Genomic DNA, 24,620 nt, shown 5'->3' with positions numbered 1-24,620 from the left:
GCTTTAACAGTTGTTCTAACATTTGGAAAGTTTAGACCTCCTCCACACGGTCTTTGATACAGTACAGTTCTTTTTGTTTTGTCCTTTTTGTTTCGCCAAAGAAAGCTGAAGAGCTTTTCCTGCACTCGTTTAATAACTTCCTCTGGAACACATAGCATTGAGGCTGAGTATACTATTTTAAAAATCCCTAATGCTTTTACCAATAAAGTTCGTTCCGTAAGGGTGAGGTCCCAAGACAGCCAAACATTTAGTTTTGTTTCCATTTTTTGAATTTTGATGAAAACATTTTGGTCGTTATTCTTATTACCGGATTGTACGAAATATAGATTCCCGGTGTTTAAGTTGGTTCATTAGTTATGTCTATTGCTAAAGGTTTACTTTTATTCTACTTCTGCAATCCAATCCAGATAGCTTTGGTCTTCTTTTTGTTCAATTTAAGACCTGAGATTTCAGCAAACTTGTTTATAATCATTATATTTTCCTTTAGTGATTCAATATCCTTACAGATTAGGGTCGTATCATCAGCAAATTGGTTTAGTTTTACTTATACATTATTTAGGAGCTGACGTATCTTTTGCGCTAGTAGTTTTGCGGATAGTTTAAAAAGAATAGGACTCAAGGTGCAGCCTTGTTAAGAAATACTCTTTTCGTTTTTATCCTTTTTAGTATCAACGACGAGGCGTTCAAGCCAAGCAAAGTGGGTCCGAAAAAAGTTTCATTACGTCATTTTCTATGCTCTATGCTTGGCTACCAAGCTCTAAATGACGTCATCTAGGAATATAAAATATCGTGACGAAGTAGAGAAGGCTAAACATAATACGAAGACATATAGCTTCAAAAATGTCCATGAACAAAGCTCTTTGTACAAATGGAAGACTAACCCTTCATGGAGACTAGTATGTAAACGATTTCACATTCATATTTAGGTATGATTATGATCGCTAAACGTGTGGTATACTGTGTTTTACAGTGTTGTGTACCATCAAGATGGCGTCGAGTTTACACTCGAGGGTGACGAGATTCCGAGTTTCTTGAAAGGTTCAAAGAAAGGAAATATTTTCATCACTACTCAGAAAGTAAGTCGTGAAATCATTATTTACTCTGTCAGTTTCACAGATGAGAATTTCATCAAATTTGTATAAAGCTGTGACAATTTGAATTTACCACTGCTACATGTACAATATAACATATTTATTTTCAGGTCATATTTGCGCCTACAACGGGATCCACTTATGGTTCCTTTTCGATGAATTTTCACAGTATTCGGAATGTTGAGGTGAGCCATACAAGTAGCTCATAAGCTTAAATAAAGTGAACAAAATATTCGTCACTAAACCCCTGGGTTTAAAACTGAAAGAGGCATACTGATTTGGCACTGCTTATTTCCTACCATAATTATTATTGCACAGCAGTACCTTGTTTTGACAGCAGTGTTTCTTCCAGACTTGTCTTTGCTATATTCAATTTTTTTATGTGTTGATGTTCGTTTGCAAAACAAAATTATGAAAATTATCTTGTCTGGTCCAAAAGTTGTAAAGTATGGGTGGTAAGTTAGGGGCTGTCAGCATAATCACTTTCCCCCCACTAAACATGAACTGGTGGTTTAGGCCAGGCATAGTCAATCGATAAAAATCGATATCAGAAATTATTCGACTCAAGCGATATCAATCGATATCAATCACCGATTGCTATCGTTAATGGATAACAATCGGTAGCTCACAGATAATTTTGCTATTAATTGGCAAAAATTGATTAATTCAATAACAATCGATAATTCCTGTCTTAATAAACACCTGGACTATTCAAAGATGGCTTTGTTATTGTGTAAAATAATACCTGGACTGAACACGAGATGTTCATCTTCAACATGTTAGTAGATTATATTTTCCTTTTGGCCTACTCCGAGATCTATTCTTATGTTTGTTTCCTAATGCAAATAATTGAAATCACTGGAACACTGACTCTGTTGTTTATTTTACTTCATCTGAATGCCTACGCTACAATGAGACTGGAGAGTTTTATGCTGCTACTCTGGGCTGAGCGTCTTCCAGTGTCATAAACTAACAAAGAAAGATGTAAAGTTTCCCTTCTTGTTATCTTGTCAATGATTTTCGAGCATATGCAGGCTATGATAAATTGACTCAATAAAACCATTATAGACAAATTTTGTCACACATTTCATCAGTGCAACTTGTAAGAGGACAAAAATAATTTCCTATAACAATCGATAATAATAATCGATACCAATCCATAAAATAATCAATCATTGTTGATTACTTTCAGCAATCAATAACTCACAGCTTTTTGTCATCATCAATTTTTTTTGATTGCTATTGGTAATCGATTGTTATCAATTAATATCGATTATCCGTTTATCAACTGACTATGCCTGGTTTAGGTCATAACCCCCTCCCCCTTTTAATAGTTAGGGTATGTTATTATGTTAATTTAGTCTGTCTGTCATAAAGCAATGTCTTTATGTTATCTTACAGGTCAAGCAGCCAATGTTTGGTGCTAATTATGTTAAAGGAGATGTAATTTCTGAGCCAGATGGTGAGCATTTGCATATCATTTAATCAAGGCTGTCAACTTTTTCGCTGAAGTACTTAATGTGGCACATTTGCATTCTTTGTACTGTGGTAGATAATATTTGGTACCTGAATTCCTTTGTCTACTTTTAAACATGTTTCAGGTCTACACTGTGTTTAAAATTTATGTAATTTAAAATTGTCATCGTTATTGCTAGCTATAAACATGAATGATTGCAAGTAGAGGAAAAAAAGTGTAGATAATCAATGATCAACTGTATTAATTTTGACTGATTGGTTTTCAGGTGGCTGGCATGGCAGAGGATTATTTAAGGTAACCTTCAACAGTGGTGGAGCTATAGAATTTGCAGAACACTTTAAACGTGCTGTAGCTAGTGGTGAGTGGAGTTTAATAACAATTTATACAAATCATCTGTGAGTGAACAAACTCATGTTCGCCATATAATAACAATGAAAATTGAAACTCACTGTTAGTGATATTTTTAGCCCACAGGCCAGGTGCTCAGCCACCACCACCAGCTGGACAAGCTCCATTCATGAATGGTGGCGGCAATTACTACAATAATATGTACCCAACACAACCTGGCTATTATCCAGCTCCAGGACAAGCATTTTACCCAGCCCCAGTCCCTGGAGGATATACCGGCTATCCACCTCCAGGTAGGGTATATGAAATTATTAGTCAGAGCGATTTTCAGTTGAGTGTCCTATAACAAAACCATGGTAATCAGTGTGGCCAGGCATGAACTCAGAGCAAACGCACAGACTGGTTGGATGAGAAAGTCGTGTGAATCTTTTACACTATTGATTCACTAAGCATGATAGAGCACTTTTCAACGGAGTGTTCAAAGTAATCAGGCAATTACCCGGTACTTCAGTTTTGGTTTTGATTTTACTATGGTTTGGTTTGGCTGAGTAGTCTAATTGGTAAGTGATTGGTTTGGTTTTGTTTTTATGACACTCAACTGAAAACCATTCTAATGCAAAACCAAAGCAAATATGCATTACTTTCTACACTCAAGTAAAAACAGCATACCTACAAGTTATGGGCTATTCACTGATTGTCTGAGTAACAATTCCTGCAAAGTTAACTTTGGCATGTTGTTATTTGCAGTTGGTGTAATGGGTCAGCCTCCACCATACCAGCCCCATGTGAGTTTGTTATGTTTTAATTTAATCATGGTTCAAGTCTTATAAAGTCAAATGGAATTAATCCTTTATTCATACTTTTTTTTTCTATGATAAACTTTATTTTATTACATGTATGCAGACCATATGGCCCAACAAACATTCCCACTCTTATGGTCACATAAGCAGGCCAAAGAGGCTTAAGCATCCAAAAAAGCTACCCATCCTATCTTGAATGTCTGCCATCTGTTATTGTAGCTCATATGTAGACATTTTGTCTGATTTCTAAATTATGATCAAGAGGGGGTTGTAGATGTCTGTTAGCCAGATTGGTGTCCATGCATCCTGTGGATGCCCACTTTTGAAAGAATTTTTTTTTTATTTGTTGCATGTTGCTTTATAAATTGTTCATTTGAGCAGACCCCATAATACATTTTGGATGCCTATGTTAACTGGCCAAAAGCCTAGTTGTATGACCTCCCTCCCTTAAATTTCCTCTGAGGCATTGTTGAGCTGATTCTTTCTAATGCTTCCTATACGACTCGTTAACAGGAAAACCCCCCTCCTTATCCAGGACAGGCTGCTCCATCTGCACCACCACCACCTTCTGATGGTTATGTAAGCTACTCATATGGAGGTTAGTAGCGAAATATTGTAGATTATAACACATAGCTAGCAAAGCTGGACTATCAAACTCAGTTTAAATTTAAGCATCCATCATACTCTATGATGCACCCATGCTCATGGCTTAAGCAAAGCTAACTTTGATTTGCCATTTATCCTGGCAATGTTATGAAATGAGTGATTTATGCTTTTGGCATGAAAACAGAGTTATGATACTCTTGGGAAGTTTGAAGAGCACTCAATCAGCTAGAGTTGCTCTTGGTTGCAGTTTGAGTCACTCTTCAGTACACTTTTCTCCAAACTTCCAGTGTGCATCATACAGCAAGTCAATGATGCATCTTAATCTGCAAGAATCAGTTTTCTATTGTAGCTTGTTTATTGACCAGGCCATACCCACTTACATGCATAGGCACACATGTGCAACCACTTACTAGCTTATCTCCAGTCAAATCCAAATGAACATATTTAAATATCTTCCATGTTTTGATTTGTTTGGCACAGTAAATGTTTCTATGCTCATATTGGCACTTCATGGTCAACATTTTGTAAGCCTGGAAGGAACATTTACCAATTAATGAAAAAATAAAAAAAATAAACTTTAGTCAAAGAACATTAAAAAGAAGAAAAATCAAATTTTGCAATATGACACACCAAAACTTTACTTGCTCTCTCATACTGGATTCAGACTAGGCAGCTTTCTTCCTTTCTCCAATATGTCTGTGAGCAATAGACATAATTAAAATTCAGCCTAACACAATAGACCGCAGTACGAGGCTCAGGGGAATAAACCCCACAAACTCTGTAGTTATTCCCCAGAGTCTCATACTGAAGTCTATTGTTTAACAGGCTGAATTTTAATATATTGAAACTGGTCTATTAAGCCCAAGGGGCTAGACTTGAAGAATTCAGTTCCTATATTTTAGTTGCCAAGAGAAGCAATTATTGAAAATTTAAGGCATACAGACTTGACTTATGTAAGTTTGTGTTCAACATACAAATACGCTGGAGCCATAACATGTCATTTTACAATGCTCTCTGATACCCATATAGATGCAAAAGCAAGAGAAGCTTACAGCACAGGACAAAATGTTTACGTGCCTAACCCACAGGTGAGTGAGGTATATGTACATATACATGTAGGTACCTGATCAGCCACAAAATTTAAGACTCCTGCAAACATGTAAAAAACGTGTGAGCTGGTAGTCCAAATAAGCTTCAACACTAGAATTCTGATCACATCCTTGATTAGACTACCAGTAGTCCCTCTTTCACTTAGTCAGATGTGCATGATGCAAAAGAAAACCATGAGAAAAAAATAAGGCAGCGTAAAATGCTGGGGGCAAGAAGTGCACAAAAGAAGGTCCTTTCATACACTTCTTGCCCCCAGGATTTCATGCAACCATTTTACGGTCACACTCAACAGACTAAGCAAAAGAGGGACTATCTTGTAGTCTTAGAATTAATCCTTGATCAGTCCAAGTGATGGTGAAAATATAGCTCAGGTTTTGTGTGCATGATCCCTGTGGCCCACATCAGGCTACTCTGTCTCTGGTTACTGTAACATGAAGCAAATTTCATTGGTTTTATTCGTGACCCCTGCCCCACCCCCCGACTGCATTCTTGACCATCACATAGTAATCCTGCAGCATTAAATTCGAGTGGAGTCAGGTACTGTGAATGTTAAGTCTTACACAAAAACAAAACATGATGATCCCGGTCATGGCTTTAAAAAAAACTACTTTTACTCTCACCAACTGATATCATAAAGAACCTCTTCATTTATTTCAATAATGTGTAAAGTTTTATCTAATTTAAATAATTTTTTTTGTAGGCTCCACCTCCATATGCACCACCTCCATATGGAGATGCTGACAAGAAGAATGTTTAATAATTTATTGTGGAAAGGTGAAAAGGAAATGAATTGAATCGTTAGACTATAACATGCATTTTAGCATGTAATGTTCATCATCTCCTTGTCCCTGTGTTAGCTTATCTTTTCCGCTCTATTTCACAAGAATACATTGCTTTGATGATTGATGTTAATGTTAGGCAGTGATGCTGTATTGAAATTATTGAAGATAGTTATTTCAAACTTAATTGTTCATATAGAAAGATAATACTATGGTATGTACAGGAATTGCTCTGTGGGTGAAAGAATAAAAGGGAAAATACAAACCACTAGTAATACAACAAGTTAAGCAATTACAAACTACATGTATAAAATAACGGAGATTCCTTTTGCTTTTATTATATAGTAAAAAGTGATTAAAATAAAAAGACAAAAAGGTAATTTGTAAATACGTTATATTATGATATATATCAACTTTTTGTGAGTGGAGGAGGACATTGGGGTTTGCGGTATTGCAGTACTGGACAATTTTTCTTGTGGCATTGTGGTAATTTTAATCCTGAAATGCGGTATTGTGGTATTCTCTGAACCTGTGGGATGCGGTTTTTTTTAGCATTTTGGGTGGTATTAGATATTATCCTCCAAGTCCTCTAATGTTTTCTTAGTCTCTTTCAATTTCCAATTGGACATTCCCAATGAAACTTAGCTCTCTTGGTAACGGAAAACTGCGATTCTTTGTGTCACAATTGGAAAAGGGTTAGTTATGTTTTGATAGTTATTATTAGCCAACATGCCAATAGATGTTACCTATTTTGCTTATTTTGTCTAAGTCGAAAGTTACCTGACTTAACATTCTTTAACAAATTCTTCATTGTTAGTAGGGTAATGGTTTTGGTATGACATTGAGTTTCGATTTGGTATTGAAGTATTGCGATATTTGGTGATTTTTTTTTTCTTGCGATACTGTGGTATTTGCCAGTTTTTTTTGTGGCACTGCAGTGTTCAGAAGCCCCCAATGTCCCCTTCTGAATGGTACAATCCTTGCTTAATAGTTACCATTGCCAAGAACAACTTTAGTCTGAGAAGGTAGAATTGAGGGTATAAAAATGAATGGAATTCCGTAGAATTTGAATATTTTAATTATTTTATAATTATAATCATGGTGGAGTTTGTAGCTTTTCTGCATTTTATTTTCATTAATTCAGCACAGAAATTTGTTGGCAGATTCGGTTTGCAGTAGTTCTCTGTGTTGTTCCCAAGTAACCAAATGCTTGAAAAAGCCTTGGGAAGTTCTTGCCAAGAAGTTGTACCTCCCTGCCCATTTTTGTAGATTCCAAGCCATCTTTTACTGAGCGTTTATATGACGAATATTGGGTCCCTTCCAACACGGCCAAAAATTCTCCTCGCCTGTTTTGCACATGCTCTGTCAGTTTTCTGCCTTTGAAAGATAGCTGGTGCAACAGGCATAAAAAGGGGAAGAAAAGTGGGAAATCAAATATGCAAATTGTTATTTATATGGAAAAATTTTTTTACTCCCTAACTGAAAAGGTCACAGTTCACCTGCTTTCCCCCCTCCCTTCTCCACGTTAGCCAACTTTGTGATTTTACTTGTAAATGGTGAACAGGTACTTATAATGCAATGTTTGTTTACCCATCTGGATGACTCTGTATAAGGGGGGTCCTTCTAGCAGGCACAACTTCACCGAAATGTCACAAAATGAACTGCTTATATTGCAGAAATTAGTAGTCATTGAATCGGAATTATAAGAAGTATATAAGTACTGTGTTTCTGTAAAAAATAAATGTTGGAAAATAATTAAACTGTTCCCATTGTGAAATAAATCATGTTTGTTTGGTCATCAACCTGGGCGTGGCTCAAACTTTATTTGACTCTAAAAGAAACCATTCTAAAAAGGATTTCATGCCAGCCACCACAATATGATGGCATTTGCTCCTCCTTCCAGATATGCTGTTGGGGCTGTTGGCCTTGGTCTGTTACCCCGGGGGGATACTCCCAGATAAATTGGGTAGGGGTGTGCAGCCCACTTCCCAAAACCCTTACCCTATTTATGACCAAAATCTGTGATTTTCCTGACCCTATTTATGACCCAATCAAAAATTGCATACCCTATTTAAGACCTGACCCTCAGATCAGACTGATTTTAAAGGCATCATGAAGGGCTTTTGTTCATGGTCTTATTGGTAATGATGAAAAAATAGTTTCTTCTGAAAAAACACATCCATACCCTATTTATGACCAAAGTGGCTCAAAAACCATACCGTTTGGGGCTGCACAAACCTACAATATATAGCCCACATAAGGGAGTGTCCCCCGCCCCCCCTCCCCGGGCCTTTTTTTTCTATTTATTGCTAAACACAATTACTTACATTGCCTTACTCTACTTACAACACGACACGATACTTAACCTACTTACAATACACTACATTATTGTCATCATCATCATGATCGTCGTCGTCGTCATCATCATCATCATCATCATCATTATCATTTCTAATGCTTTTACTGTCTTACAAACGTCACTTACAATACGTAAAAAACCTATTTACAATACTTGACATTACCTTACTTATTTACAATACGCAATAATTACTTATTACGACTTACACATTACGTTACTTAACGAGTTACAATACAATACCAGGGGCCTGTTACTGTTAAACAAAATTGATGACAATCCGCCAGTTATTATCGTTATTAATCATTTATTTGTGACAAGAATCCATTGGCTTGAAAAGCTGAACAAATAAAATACGTAATATTCCTTTACGATGTTGAATTCCAGAAAGCTTCCAAAGTGGACCTGTCACGCGGAAAAGATTGCGTGACGAACGCAAAGAGCCCGTAGTGTGGGAGGCTGTACGTATCAGAGTTTGTGCCCGCGCGCTGTCCGTTATTTTTCCCTACTACGAAACTTGAAAATAAATGTGCGCGTTTAAACCTGGTGTGTTTGTTGCCTTGGAGATGAATGCATTCCAAAAATTATTCATAAAAATTCTTAAAGGGAGTTCTCGGTTCTCGAGTTCCGGTTCTCGGATGACGTCATGAGTTGGCTGGAAGGGATGCTGGGTAGACGCAAAATGACCAAACTGAACATCCGAAATCTTTGGGAATCCAACTCAAAACACAGAATACCGTGGTAAGTTATCCTAAGTAGGTAGCCATATAGTGATGAATTCACAAAAGAGCTAAAACATTGTCCAAAACTGCTATTATGTGGAGGCTGTACGTGTCCATGCATGTTTGTTCTGTTGATGTGATTGAGAACTGATTTGAGGCGAGGCTACCTTCTCAAAACTTTTTTTTTCAACATTAGCGGTGACAGTAGAGTGCATTGGTAGTAGAGAATGCTGCCTTTTATTTGGCATGTTATGGTGTCTCTTTCGCTACGTATATGACTTTTTGGATCGTTCAACATCCGTAGACACAGTACGAAACTGGTAACATGCAAGCCTATAATTTTTCACTGGACCATACGAAGTAGACTGTAGCGTTACAATATTGATGCTTCTAAAGGTAACGCAATGTATTACCTGTAACAGCCAGTGGTTATTTTTGAATACAAGACTTTATTTGCCTGCCATGTTGTTCTATTGGAGACAGTACTCCAAAAATACTGGGACAAACCTAGGGGTGAGTGGATCCCAATTTCATACCTTTTCTTGTTCTCATTTCTGAAGGTCCTTACATGTCTTAGGGCCCGTTTATATGGTCTTGAGTGCCCGAGACAACCCTTCCCTAGAGTTACCCTGGCCGAGCTAACTTTTCACTTATTTCTTTGTAAAATTCAACCAAACGTTTGCTTGAGGATCGCGAACCCATCTTGGGGGTTGGGAGGGGGAGACAACATGGTTGGTGGAGTTGTCTCTTCTTGGCAGGTAGGGTAACCCTGACAGGCAGGACAACTTTTCTTCATGTGAACACTTTGGCTTACCCAATCAGGACAACTCTTGGCATGGCGAGTGTCACATAATGCCTAGATTTAGAATTTAAAGCAGAAATTTGAATCAAGGAGGTGAAAATTAACTCGGCAAAACCCACTGTGATCGATTTAGCAAGGAAAACTCAAAGAAAGAGCTTGCACATTTGAGTACTCAATAAGGGTTATGAATAATCATGCCATGTCAACTTTGACTCAGCCACTACAGGGACAACACTTTCACATATGAACGCTTGACCTCAGGGGGAGGGTTGTCTCAGGTAACCAAAACCATGTCAATGGGGCCTTACATAGCTGTGGGAATTTCAACACATGTTGCAAGGCAGAATTTCATTCAAACTGGGTCTCAGAGGAGGTCGTAGGGCATATTAATTTGATATAAGTGATGGAGTCATTGACACCAAATTGTTATGAATGGGCAAGTACATGCTCTTTAGTGTATAGGCAAGTGCCATCGGAGAGTTGTCAAGGGGAAAAAAGTATCTTAAGTATAGGCATGAGGGCAAAGGATGATCAAGTGGGAGGGAGAGAAAAAATAGTGATAGCTCTTCAATCCCTACAGTCAGTGCTTGTTTTCATTTGGGAAACTCTGTTTGCAGATGAACAGAGTTTCTCAATAGTGCGTCAGTGTGTATATAGATTTGTTATCTGGCAATGCATAGCATTATCCTCTTCCAGGTGATCTGCTGTTCAAAGCAATTTTCTCTGAAATAAAAATGAAGGCCTTGCACTTGGCTCTGAATGCTACTCTAAACAAAAAGAAACCATATTTTATTGTTGCTACTCCTAGTGGTTTCCTTGAGTTTGTTGCTTTTCCATGGCTGGATAAGCATTGATCTTTGTCTTGTGTTTTCTTTAGCGGTGACTTAGGGTGGTAAAGTGTGGTTTTATTATAAGTTTGGTTCCAATGGCAATTTGAGCGTTGTTTTCATTGGAATGTGATTATCATTATACATTGCCTTATTTCAGTGGCAAATAAAAACAAAAATGTTTTTTGCATTTTTTAGCATGTCTTTAATTTGTCAATGCATAGCTTTTGATAGCAGATTTGATCACCCTTAAGTTAAATGACAGTCACTAGTGTTTTTAATGGGGATGGGTGTTCAAATCCCCAAACTTTTAAACGAAAGACAGTGTCTAGACAGAGTGACTACTAGTCTTGATCATCAGCCATACACCCTGTAATAGAAAGATGTCAGCTCTTGATACTTTGTTAGAGAAGGGAAAGACATGCCAATATTATTATAGTAAGTCATAGTTTGTTAAAAGTATGATGGCAATTTTTTGGTAAAATCCCTATTTCATTAACTTTGAGGCCAATAGATTGATTTTCCACTTGAGCATGCACTGTCAAAATAATAATAATAATAATAATAATAATAATCAATATCGATTAGAATGTTATGTCGATATCGATTAGAATGTTATATCGATATCGTTAGAATATTATGTCCAAACAAGCGAGGAAGAACTGTTAAAAGCCGTCAGGAGGGATGGGGATGAGAATAGAGAAACAGCTGCCAACTTTAAAGCAAGGAGAAGAACTGAAAATATTCAAGACTGGAAAGAAAAGCCGTTATATGGACAGTTTGCAAGACAGGGTGAAGAACAAAGAAGTGAGGAAACATGGACCTGGTTAAAAGAAGGAAAGCTCAAGAGAGAAACAGAAGCTCTTATCATTGCTGCACAAGATCAAGCAATACGAACAAACTATATTAAAACAATGGTTGACAAGTCACAGAATGACCGGAAATGTAGAATCTGTAAGCAGAGTAACGAGACCATTAGCCATATTGTAAGTTCGTGCTCGAAACTGGCACAAAAAGAATACAAAAGGAGACATGATAACGTGGCTAGAGCAATCCATTGGGACCTGTCAGGAAAATGTGGGTTTGAACGAAAGGAGAGATGGTATGACCATGTTCCAGACAGTGTGCTTGAAAATGAGGTTTACAAACTTCTATGGGACTTCAGTGTGCGAACAGACCATGAAATAGGGGCTAGGAGACCGGATTTGGTGATCATTGACAAGAGAGACAAGAGCTGTCAGATTATAGATGTGGCAATTCCAGAGGATAATGGGGTGAGAGAGAAGGAAGATGAAAAAGTTGAAAAGTATCAAGATCAAGCAAGAGAAGTTCGAAAAATGTGGGGTGTGAGGACAAAGGTTATTCCAGTGGTAGTGGGAGCATTGGGATCAATACCACTGAGATTGAAGGACAATTTGAGAGCCATTGAGGTGGGCATTCCTGTTGGACTGATCCAGAGATGTGCATTGTTGGGGTCAGCAAGAATTCTTAGAAAGGTGCTGGAGATGTAGAAAGAAGAGAAAAAGCAAACAAGGGGTGTTTCTTGGCTTCCCTAGGCAACTTTTTGTTGCCCGGAGCCAATGACGAAACCAGCTTCAATATCATCAATAGCTGTGCGAATCTTTAATAATAATAATAATAATAATAATAATAATAATAATAATAATAATAATGGATTGAACTCGGCACCATAAGTTAAAAGCGGCAAGACTTTAAGGACTTAAAATAATAATAATAATAATAATAATAATAATAATTAAAAAAAGAGGAGTGTTTATTGTGACAAAAACTAGAGCTAAGCTTTACAAAATGCTATAATATTTACATAATTTGATGTCTGTTAAACCTGTAAAACATGTTTCCGTACCTAATCATGATATCGTGGCTACTACAACTAATACTAATGACAAATGATAATAATAATAATAATAATAATAGAAACTTAATTAACATGTCTTTCATTCTAGCTTCATTCTAGCTTCATTACAGAAACTAATTGGGGACACCTGTCTGAAAGTATTATTAAATGCAAAATCTAATCTAAAGACAATCTATCTACGTGAAGCCTTGGAGCTGATTGGCTCATACCTGCCAGAGCTTACCCTGGTTTCTGTAGCACGAAGCAGCTAGGAGTATTTCTACTCCCCCTGGATGGGATCCTAGTCCATCGCAGGTCAATCCCCCGCAATTTTTAGGTTTCGCCAACAATTTGGCGGTACCCCTTTATACTCCTGGGTGGAGTCTGAGAGGCACTGTGAGAGTTAAGTGTCTTGCCCAAGAACACAACACAATGTCCCTGGCCAGGGCTCGAACCCGGACCACTTGATCTGGAGACGAGTGCACTAACCATGAGACCACTGTGCCTCCATACATCTAAAGATATTATTAGATACAAAATCTGAGATAAATAAAAGTCCCTCCAAGTCTCTTTGCAGGATCTACCTCTTATCTATGCATAACAAGTATGATAACTAATTATTACATAAATGACAGTCCTTGCAATTATTACTGAAAATAACTGTAAGGTTTAACTTTCCCACTTTACTTTTAAGGTAATTTCCCTGAAATAAAACTGCACATAGATTTTTGTTCAAACTTTGTCCAATGAATATTTATCATATGAGAACTTTAATTATAAAATAAAAAAGGGGGGTGCCCATGCTCATTAAGGAGCAGTGAGGCATTTTAGCGTTATTTAATGCTTATTACAAGAATACATTCCAAGTTATTGTAAACTCTTTGAGAGCCCAGACTCATGAAAACGCACCTCAAACTACAGTCAATACTTGTGTCGGACACAAGTAAACTTTTTAAGTTTGATCTTGACAGGAAGCTGAATCCTTGTTAAAATATTGGGACCAAATTGCTTGCCATGGCTATCAAATTGCAAAATAGAAAAGACTACAGTGCAGCTGCTATTTTCCTTATTTATTCAATTTTCAACAATAGAAATCAGATCGCTCTTTTCTCACGTAAAGCAAATGATTAGTTGATGAAAATGACTGGAAAAAAATTTGGGGTGACCGAGCTCTTTAGTGAGCTATAGCCATTCTTCAACTGACAGAACTTAATATCAAGGCAAATCCGCCATGTTTTCAATGTGCAGGTGCACAAACGTGCGCTAATAACGCCATGAATTATGCGCAGTAAGGATGTGCAATGCAATACTGGGGAATGACCTTTAAAGGATACAAGGTTTCGATCATTTTAATAGATATTGGGAGCTTAGACCAAATCAAAGGACCCATATATCTTAAACTGTGTCTTCCGTAGGTATCATATTATATCTTAATCTAGGCAAGGAAAAATTGTCTGTATTCCTTAAAAGTCTACAATTACTCATATTTACAACTAAATAGTTCTGAAATAAATGTTGGAACCAAAAATCTTGTTTTTAGTCTAAAAGATGATTTCCAGTCTGTACTGTGCACTCTTGAGAGTTTGTTTGCATTTTTTGTTTTGTGTCATGTTAAATACATCACAAAATGTAAACATTTCGCAGCTACTTACATGAAGTAAATTCAAAGTTTCAAAACAACCACAATTTTGGATGCGAAGTGGTCGAAGCTTTATGCTTTGTTCTTTCTCATATCACTTAATGAAACAACCTCGCAGGTGTAAAAATCAATGAAGCTGTTGGAAAAAGAATTTGAAAGGCCTCAAAGATAAGGTGGTTTGTAATGAATAACATTGATTCACATTCCATCGAGTGAGATTAACAATGTTTATAAACATTAGGGTGCTGAGACTGCGCATTATGGACTGGAAACTTTAAACATGAACCCTTTTAAAGCCCTGGAGAAAAACCTTATTTTTATAAAATGATAACAGTAGATCGAAAGACCACAAGTAATATACCAGGAGAAAGGTATTGTTTGGGGTGTGTCCTAAATCACTACAAAAGACATACAAGAATTCACAAATTGAATTGAGGAGTCTGCAAAGTAAAAAAAAATGAAAACATTTAAAAATACCTTATTCCTTGTATATATTGGGTAATATACCCCTAAACAATAGCTTAATTTGCAGCTCTGGGTGTGCAGATTTTTGTCAGATATTCGTTTCACCATAAAATTGTAAAGTGCAGGACGTCAAGGTAAATGGCCATTTTTAACTATTCAGGGTACGATCTAGGCTCGATTTCAGCTGCTTTCTCGAGTCCGGTCTACATTCTGGGGGAGGAGCGCAAGCTCTTTTCCCGAACAGTGGCTGGTATTGGTAATCGAGCCTAGGTACGATCAGGGTCAGGAAGTTTGGTTTGTTTTGGGGGGCAAAATTTAATTGTAGGTTTATGAGATTGCATTCTAACGTTAGCTTGGTCCGATTTATGCTATCTGCATGCTCAATTAGGCTTTATCCTTGGTTATCAGATTATCAAAAATATCTTCTCATGTGAATGATAATCAGACAATGATAGTCACAGGTGGACAATCAAGGCCAGTTTTGGCCTGTTTACTGAGGTCAGAAGGTCAAACCAGTGAGACAATTTAAGGTAGTACCGGGTTCAACATACAACACTTACATCACTCATCTACATAGTCAACACACTGCATTCAGCCCCCCACCCCCACCCCTACCACCTCTCTAACCTATCCCAACCTGACTTACATAGGACAACATGGAGGAACTAGTAAATATTACTGCTTTGAAATGTGGCTTATTCCTCTGGCTCAACTGAACAAAAATGTACACGCAGACTCAAACAGTCCGTAGTCTTGGTATGATGGGTGAATAATGATATTAAGGACCTACCATTATTGCATGAGGAAGGAACAAGATTTTAAGAAATTGCAAATTTTATATCTCCTACCTTCCCCCCCCCCCCCCCCCCCCTTCACAGATTGCTGCAAGAGGAAATACAGCCCTCTCTTTGGGGGAAGGTGTAATTTATTTCCCCTCCTTTCTCTTAATGGTGTACATTGGTGGGCTAGATTTACCTTGTTCAGAAAGCATGTTGCTCTCTTTCCTGTTCATGTACATTGTACTGTTAAACTGTGTTTTCATTATCAATTCCTCTGAGCTTGAGAAGCCGATTTCTACACATGAATTAAACCTCCACATCTTTTTCTGACAGACAATGGGGCTTGTTCAGGTTCATTATCACTGTTGTGTATTGTTCTTGCTTTGTTGTAGATTTTGTCAAATGGCATGTGATGTGCCTTAAAGTTTGCACTGTAGTCAACTTATCTTTATTTGAAGGATGGGACTTTCACATATACTTAAGATGATGTATTTCTTCAACAAGTCTACTCTTTGCCTAGTTGGAGTTCCATCATTTGGCATACCAACTAAATATATTAAAATCTTGGTACATGGAACTGACTGAGACATTTTAAATAGCTTTATCAGATGATTTGTCCGGTACCCCTTTCTCATAAGCGTACGAGCTGGGGGAGGGGTGCAAGGGGGGCTGCAGCCTCCCCCCCCACAGCTACGGAAATTAAGATGTAACGCGTATGATTCGGGCAACGAAACGTGAGAGAAAATATTACCAAATAATGCTTTTGGTGGGTTATTTCCAAACCTTGTAAATAAAGTTTCTAGTTAGTTAATTTTTGTGAATCTTTGTGTGATTAGACGCCCGACCAGAAGTCTGTAGGCTGTCAAGTGGTCTCTTCAGAGAGTTAGTACTTTCAGTATAGTGTCGTGTAAAGTGTATCATATATATATCTGCTGCTGATCTGAAGTATCGTTGAGTAGGCAAGCTTTCAATACAACTATATTTGGAATTATAGCAGTTTCATTAGATGTTAGAACTGTGAAGGTTTTTGTTTTTCATACAACTTGGGTGCGTTTGCATCCCGATTTCAACATTCGCACGTTCAGGCATTGCGTATATTTTTTTCGAGCAAGGAGGTCACCGCCCCGCAAGTCCGAAGGTGCCCGTACGCCTATGCCCTTTCTTTCTTTTATCCTTTTATATTGAGCTAGTCACTATGTATTCTGTTGTTGATAGTGAGTAACCAAGCAGTGTGTGGTTGTTAACAAAATGCCTGTCCGAGGAAAATACTCGGTTGGATAGTACTCGTCCGTGAAAGTGTGTCTGTAAACAAGTGGGCTTAGAGAAAAATATTGAAAGACGCAATTTGTCACGGCCAGTTGCGATTCTTAACGATGTTATGTTTAATTGGTCTAGTTGTTTGCTCGGCCCCACTAGCACTTCTGCTATAACACTGCCGAGGGTAAATTATGGTTATATGTGTATATTTTTATTTTTTTTGTTCGGTTTTTGTCTGTGTTCTTTTTCAAATTTTACATTTGCCTTTCACGCCTTTCATCTAAAAGAGATGAAAATATTTTAATATGATTTTTAAACAGGCGCGTAGAAGAAAATTTAGTAGTGAACAATATTGACAAAAGAGTGTTTTATGTCTCGGAACTGTCGGTCTGATAGTTCCCCCTTGGAAATTTTCCATAGCGGGTACATTGTCACCTTGTTAATACTGACTGTAAAGGTAATAATTTCGCGTGTTTTGTACTAATTGTCCTCTATTTTTTAAAACAGATCAATTAAACTGCAGCAAAATGACGTAATACTACAAGGCAGACTGGAAATCTTTAATTTCAAGATGTGCTAAATGAGCGTGGTGTAAAGAAGCATGCTTCGTCGGGTTGTGGTTGAGAATTATATCATCTTTAAAGGCCGACAAGAGCTTGACTTGGAAAGTGCGTGTGGCAGTAGTTTTCATACTCTTGTAGGCGAAAACTCGAGTGGCAAGAGCAGCTTTGTGGCTTTAGTCAAAGCAGCGAGTAATTTTGTTGACAACGATGAAGATTTTGAGGTGATAGGTAATAACGTTGCAAGCGCTAAAGCGGTGTGCGAGTTTCATTTTCAACATGGACGAGAGCTCTCTCAATATTTTGAAAGTTCACCCTGGAATTTAACTGGAGCAGTTCTGTCGACTGTTCCTTGTGTTTCAGGATTGTTTTCTTGGTTTTCAGACGATGTCCTAAAATTTCCAACCGAACTTACTAACCTGCTGAGGGAGACATTTGGTTCAGTTTCAGGGTTAGTGCGCGTGTTTTCTGGAAGAAAGACTTTTAATTCTAGTAATCCATCTCATTGCCAGTTCCTTTATGTTGTCTGCGAAGATGTTGTTTTGGTAGTCATCAAAAACAATGGTGAACTCACTGCAGCCTTTCACGATCCCTTACCAGCTGGTGTTGATCTTATGGAATGGTGCCCGGACGAGGCCTTCCTCCGTAAGGTGGAACTGGATATCCTGAACGACTCTACCATGGTCCCTACTGAATCTTCAGACACCGACGTCTTGGACACTGAGCATTCAGATCTGGCTCTCAGCGGCTGGGATACACTGAGGTATCGGGATGTCAAGAACCTAATTATGGTCAGCCTGCTTAAAAATTTACCTCAAGAACGTATTGATGACGCCCTTGCTTTGTTTCACGAGATAATGGGTGACCAGAGTCTGGCTTTTGAGCTGGACCTTGATGGTGACATCCCATTACGAATTCTCGACAAGGGAACCAACAGAATTATTCAGCGTGTTTCCGAAGGAACTTTTTCTACGTTCGTGGTAGCTGCGTTGGTTGTCCATCCATTTAGCCGAACCATCATTTTCGACGAGGTTGCCCGAGGAATGCATCCGTTGCAAGTTCGTCGCTTGAGGACGATTCTCATGCGAGAATCAAGAAACAGAGGAAAGTGCATTATAACCACGACGCACTCACCAGAAGTGGTAGAAGTTGAAAGAATCAACCTGATTTGGAGGTTCCAAGTTCTCCCATCCGGTTATTGCCAAATAAGGCGTGTTAGATCGCATTACAACGTCAGAGATTTACACTTCATTGGTGGAGCGGAAGTGAGGGAGATATTTTTTGCGCGATACATTGTTTGGGTCGAGGGGGAAAGCGACAAGAGATTTATCGAGGCGTTGTTGAGGTTATTTGATGAAGGAAACCCGGAGCTCTTTAAAACTCTATTAGAACCTGGGTCAGCTGCTGCCAACATGACCGGAGGCTCAGATGGTTCTTTGCCCGAATCTTCTCAAACCTACGGCACAGATCTGCCTGTAGCTGTAGAAAACCTTTTGCAAGATCCAGCTTATAAAAGAAAGTACTACACCAAAGAACTCTTATCCAAGATCCAAGAAGCCGTCCGCAGCTGTATTGTCCTGTCAATCAGCGGCAAGAAAAATGTCTACAAAGCTACAGCAATATGTCATGATTTGGGCATTCCACATGCTGTGGTGTGTGACTTGGATGTTATTATCCCTAATTCAAAGGAGAATTCAGTTCAGTCGCAATTCAACAACTGCAGTGGACTGTGGACTACTGCAACCATTCCTCACGCCAAGACAAAACTCTTGGATGAAGAACAATGCCCTGCGTCAAAGTGTGTTCAAGATTTGAATCCTGAACTGATACCAAAATTGCGCGCCTGTAGAACAGTGGGCGATGTCATGAAGTTTTATGGCAAAACACAGCGTATCTTCACCTGGCGTGTAGATGGTGGTGAGATAGAAGACGCAGTTAGGTTGACTAAGTCACAGTTTGGTAAGAAATTATGGCCTGATCTATCTTTTGGGGACATGAAAGAGCTTGTTGTTTGTTTATTGCAACCGCGTAAGCTACGAGAACGGAACCCAAAGGACAAAGACGCCAGCAAGCAGCCAAACCCAGAGCTCCTAAGGTGTATTTTTTTCCTTATCCATTTCTTTAGGGAAAGTGTAAAAGCTAATTGAGTAGGATTAATTGTCTTGTGTAGCACGTACGTAAGAAATAATGACAACGACACACGAACGATACCATAGGCGATTCTATACTTTCGTCGGGAAAATCGTCTTTTGTGCCTGTTAAATGGCGCGATTTTCACCAGAGATTTCGACCGCCGTGAAATCCGATTGAAATCGCTGCTATTTGCCATGCGCAAAGCAACGAATCTCGGCGTGCAAAATCGCCTTCTGTGTCGCTAACCCCCAACGTAAACGGCCTTTAGGCTCGTCAAGGAATCTTTCCTCGCGTGACGAGCACAAGGAACGTTTACGTGGGGGGCTAGGTAGGAGGGATTTTCCGTGCAGGTGAACTGAAGACTGCTATCTGTCAAGGTAACTTCTTAGTTCACTTGTCTAAGTTACAAACGCTCCTCTATCACACTAGTAGGTATATTTTTTGGGGTCAGCACCGTGGGTTATCTCTGTTATATCACAGTGGGCGATTCTGGTGGTATAAAACTGACAGTTATAGGAGACGATAGTCCTAGATTGACCATAAGTTGACATTAGCACTTGGCATTGTTATAATGTGTAACGCGCCATTGGCTGCATTTTTCTAGGGTGACGAACAATGTGGCTAGGGATGCGTTCCTTTGGGATGATCTGGATTAGGACCAGTGATCCAAGGTAACTCAGATCTTGGTGTATTAAAGGAACGGATGAATCCACTCTGGATTCACCAGATCCTTTGATGCACTATGATCCGAGTGATGTTGGATCAGTGATGCTAGTTCGCATAATTCCAAAGAAACGCAGCCTAGCATAAAGTGAGTCTAGTTAAATACGATACGTCCAAAACTCGCGAGTCAACAACAACAAGTTATTGTGAGAGAGATTTTTGGGCGCTTAGGGACCGTTCATTTTTTATAAGGTAGGGGGGGCTGGTGAGATTTGGGGGGGGCCATGCGAAAAAAATGGCTTTCGAGGGGGGGCCATCCCAAAAAAATAAGGGAAAAAGGGGGGGTCGTGTGAAATATTTTAGTAAAACTTTAAAATGGCATAATGTTTGAATATCAAAAAAATTGCTATAGAATAAACATAGAAGGCAGGATACAAATTTATTACAAACTTTCCTTCTGCTTTAAAAAAACGTTTGGCGACAAAAAGCATTTGTAGCTACTGAAAAGAAGTATTTAACACTGTTATTTTCGAATGCAACTTTCACTGGCACTCATCTTCATCTTCGCTGTCGTCGAGTTCTTCGTAACCGCTTGTGCTGCTGTGGGAGTCTCTTCCACCAATGCTGCAAGAAGCAGCAATGCTTTCCGTCAGAGTGTACTCTTCAGGGTACATGAAGGTGTAAACATAATCTTTGACTTCCTGCTCAAGGTTTGTGGTGATTCTGCTTCTTGCAGCATTGGTGAAATAATTCCCTTCCAAGAGCTGTGCAATGTATGGCCCATCTCTTCTAAATAACGACGTGGCAACATCCTCAACTTTAATGCACTCTTCCGGGACGGCCGTTCTAGGAGGGTACACAAGGCATTATGGAAAATCATTTCCTAGCGGGTTTCCAACACAGATTCCATAAACTCGTTGGACGTTGTTTTCAGTCTGCTTCCTCTTTCTTTCATTTGACTTTCTGCGGTTTTCTTTTTTCCTTCTCCTTTTGTTGATGTGCCGTTTGAGTATGCTCTTGAATATGCTGTTATAATTGCTCTTCTTATTTTCTAGTGCTTCCATGTTCTGCGTGACCTTCGTCAACTTAGCCTCCATACATTTGATCTGTTTTACATTAAAACTGTGGGCAAATTCTTCGCCCTGCTTTAAAGCAAGCCCATTGGACTGAAAGAGTGTGGAATCGTGTTCCTTTACATCTTTCAATATGACATTCAACTTTTCCACCATTGCTCTGTGCTCTTTGATGGAGAAGTTCAGTTTTCTTCCATCACTGGGCTTCAACTGGTATCCTGCCATGGAAAACTCACTCGCCCTTTCTGAACAGCCATCCGCACTTAGAAAGATTGTTTCTTTTGCTTGTAAGATGTCAAACTGCCTGGATCGTTCAGCTGTAAACCTTTTCTTACACGACTCGTCGCTTTCGCCATTATTGCGCATTTTGGAATGAGCCTCTTTCATGATGCTCATGTAGTAATGCGCTCTTTTCCCAATTGGAAAAGCCCTTCATGGGTATGTTGTGGATTAAATCTAGTCTTGGCTAAAATTTTCAAACCAATTGGATTTTCATTTCTCTTTGTTCTGAATTATGACAATGAACTTGAGACATTGAAAATTAAGAAATTTTAAACCATAGATAAATTTAAACCACAACAAGTATGCTAAAATTTATAAAAAGTAATCCACTATTTGCAAGATTTGAGAACACTCATAGCTTTTTGTTTTACCTGCACAGGGCAACATTTATACATGCCTATCACTAGAGTAGAGGTAAAAACCTTCCAAATCAATACATCTGTAAATTAAATGTAACAATGTGTTTCATACAACACATCAACAGATTTCCAGTTTTTTCACAACACTTTGTACTTGGTTCAGTATCACAATGCAGGAGCAAGGAAAGACTCTGTTCCAGGCCACTGTTACTTCCGTAAGATTGAGAAGTTTATGAATGAGCACTATGAGGGGGAGAACTACAGGGAGTTTCTAAAGTTGTCCTGTCAAGAAAAGGAAGGAGAAATTTGTTCTTTTTGTTGTGAATGGACTGGACCACCCATAGAAAGATACCCTAAACCAGTTCCTGACCATTCCTGCCTACCGGAATACCACTACCTCTCCTACCAGAAGACCCCAAAAGAAGGGCGTGATCCAGATGACTGGCAGCCAAGGGTCCAAGCGAAGGAAGAACATGGAAGTGGCAGGCTGGTTTTATCTGACCCAAAGATCGTTGCTCTATTTGCAGATAAGTTTACTGTCAAATCAAAGTTTGTGGTGGATTATCTTCAGCATCTTGAAGTGCTGGAATTTAAAAGGGAAAAGAGAGCAGAAGAAAAGGCAAAGTTAAGTAGGGACGCAAAAGATAAATCATATGAGGATTATCCTTGGACTGAGTTGTGCGAAGATCTAACCAAGCTTAAAAAGCCACGTGTTCCAGAACTAAACAAGTACTTGAACCACCACGGGCTGAAGCAGCATTTGAAAAGCAGCAAGAGTGAGAAAGTAAAGGCAAATGTAAGACATTCATGCTTGCAGCAGAAGAGTCCTCTCAGAGCTGGCCAACCAACACTGAGAAATGCCGGACATTGACACAAAATGACAACAGGGCAAGTGCTGACAGCAGTGAAACGGATGAAAGTGACAATGATGAGTATGACAGTGATGCCATTGACTCTGGGGGAGAAGATGACTCAAGTGACGTCATTCTTGTATTCATCGATTCAGATGAGGAAGATGCCAATGAGAGGCCAAATGCCACACGCTCAGGGCGAGCCATAACTAGGAGATCCGAAATTGACTTCTCTTTCTTTTGATTTGTTTTTTAAACAACAGCTCTCTGTAGTATAGGGATTGTAAATGTTGTCTTCATAGTGAGCACAATAACTTGAAGTAGGGGGATAAAAGAGAAATATTAAAAAAGTTGAAATCTAAATATTGTTTTTCAATTTCTTTTTGGGGGGGGGGGGTCATCCCAAAAAATGACCGCTATAAGGGGGAGCCATGTGAAAAAATTGGTAAGCTGAGGGGGGGTCATGCGATTTTTAAATGGTGCTTCCCAAATCCCACCAGCCCCCCCTCCCTCATAAAAAATGAACGGTCCCTTAGGTCAGCAAATTCAAAGTTCAAATAATTTGGTCTGTTGTTTTGTCTCATATTTACCTAGAGAAATTATACGTTTTTTTTTTATGCGTCATCCCAACGCATAAATTTCCTAAGTTTGTCTGACATTAATTTAATGCGTTTTGTTTTCCGTATTCAGCTCTAAAGACTCGTAATACGCGGCCTAAGACGAATTATTCGTCTTCCTGGATTAATATGGTCATTCATCTTTTTTTTTCTGGTAAACTGTGCAGTTGACTTCGTGAGTATGTAGCGTCTAAGGTTATATTGTCGGTGTGTTTACTCTTACATTTTCTAGTTTCAGTGCGAAAGATATTACATAAACTTACTTCTGCACTGATCATCCTTAATTGTAACATCAACCACAAATGTTTGAAAATTTTCACCAGAACTGTAATAAACCGGTCTGACTAGAAATGTACTAAGGCCGGGTTAACCGTAAATATAATAAATTACCTAGTAAGAAAAAAAATCATGGAACAGTTGCGAGTCATAGCCAAGCTGAAAGCCCTCGCTGAAAGCCGTATTTTCATAGCTCAATAGACACGCCGAACCAGCACTTTTCTCTGTGTTGAATAATTACGGCCTCTTGAAGGACTGGACGCTAGTTCTCGAGAGACAGCTGAACTCTAAGGAAGCTTTAGCAGACCTCAAAGGAAAACATCGAAAGAGAAAGGGAGCGTGCAGTAAGTCACATTTTTAACACGAATTTTTAATCGCTAACTAGGTTTGGTCAACCAAAGTGAGGTCGAAAGACTAACTCGCTGGCTTGTTGGAGTGGGGATTTAGGGTTAAGCAGTGTTTTAGAGTTAGCTTAGTGTCTCAGGGTCAGGCGGTGAATTACGTGATGTCCGCGATGTTTTGAAGTCCATGAACATGAAAATGTTTCCACTGAACCATGTCGCGTGTGTTTGTAAAAATTATTTGTTGAACTTCGAGAGCTGGTAAAAGGGACTGTTCTGTTTTTAAAACAGAGCGGAAATTAAATATAATGACCTCGGGCTAGTTTCAAAAGAACGCCTTTTTCTGTCAATTCATTTAATTTCATGTTCTGTGTAAAAGTTAAAAGTCGAGAATATGGATATCTGATCTTAACGACCATAGATCTTTACGATTTTATTTCTCCTGATTTTATTCTTAGTTTCCACTTTTCCAAACACTGAGACTGAGACACTGGGAGCCGAGAAACACGAGAAATGCTTATTGGCAATATTTCGTCCTCTTGGAAACGG

General features: G+C 38.7%; 2 protein-coding genes across 2 annotated transcripts; both read left to right on the top strand.

Moving 5' to 3' along the window:
* Positions 1-779: 779 nt before the first annotated feature.
* Positions 780-8,000, top strand: LOC145489904 (WW domain-binding protein 2-like). The gene is made up of 10 exons (XM_081468984.1): positions 780-896; positions 971-1,076; positions 1,202-1,276; positions 2,493-2,553; positions 2,834-2,926; positions 3,036-3,209; positions 3,664-3,701; positions 4,230-4,314; positions 5,352-5,410; positions 6,133-8,000. Exons 1-10 carry the CDS (start codon positions 841-843, stop codon positions 6,187-6,189), a joined length of 804 nt encoding a protein of 267 aa, XP_081325110.1. The 5' UTR covers positions 780-840; the 3' UTR covers positions 6,190-8,000.
* An 825-nt stretch (positions 8,001-8,825) lies between these two features.
* On the top strand, positions 8,826-24,554 carry LOC145490741 (uncharacterized). The gene is made up of 3 exons (XM_081469830.1): positions 8,826-9,308; positions 17,424-20,508; positions 23,379-24,554. Exon 2 carries the CDS (start codon positions 17,518-17,520, stop codon positions 19,621-19,623), a length of 2,106 nt encoding a protein of 701 aa, XP_081325956.1. The 5' UTR covers positions 8,826-9,308; positions 17,424-17,517; the 3' UTR covers positions 19,624-20,508; positions 23,379-24,554.
* The last annotated feature ends 66 nt before the right edge of the window (positions 24,555-24,620 follow it).

The sequence above is a fragment of the Orbicella franksi genome, chromosome 6, assembly GCF_964199315.1.
Source record: "Orbicella franksi chromosome 6, jaOrbFran1.1, whole genome shotgun sequence".
Classification (NCBI taxonomy): domain Eukaryota; kingdom Metazoa; phylum Cnidaria; class Anthozoa; order Scleractinia; family Merulinidae; genus Orbicella; species Orbicella franksi.
The sequence above is the reverse complement of the archived record's forward strand: the minus strand, read 5'-3'. Positions and strand labels throughout refer to the sequence as shown.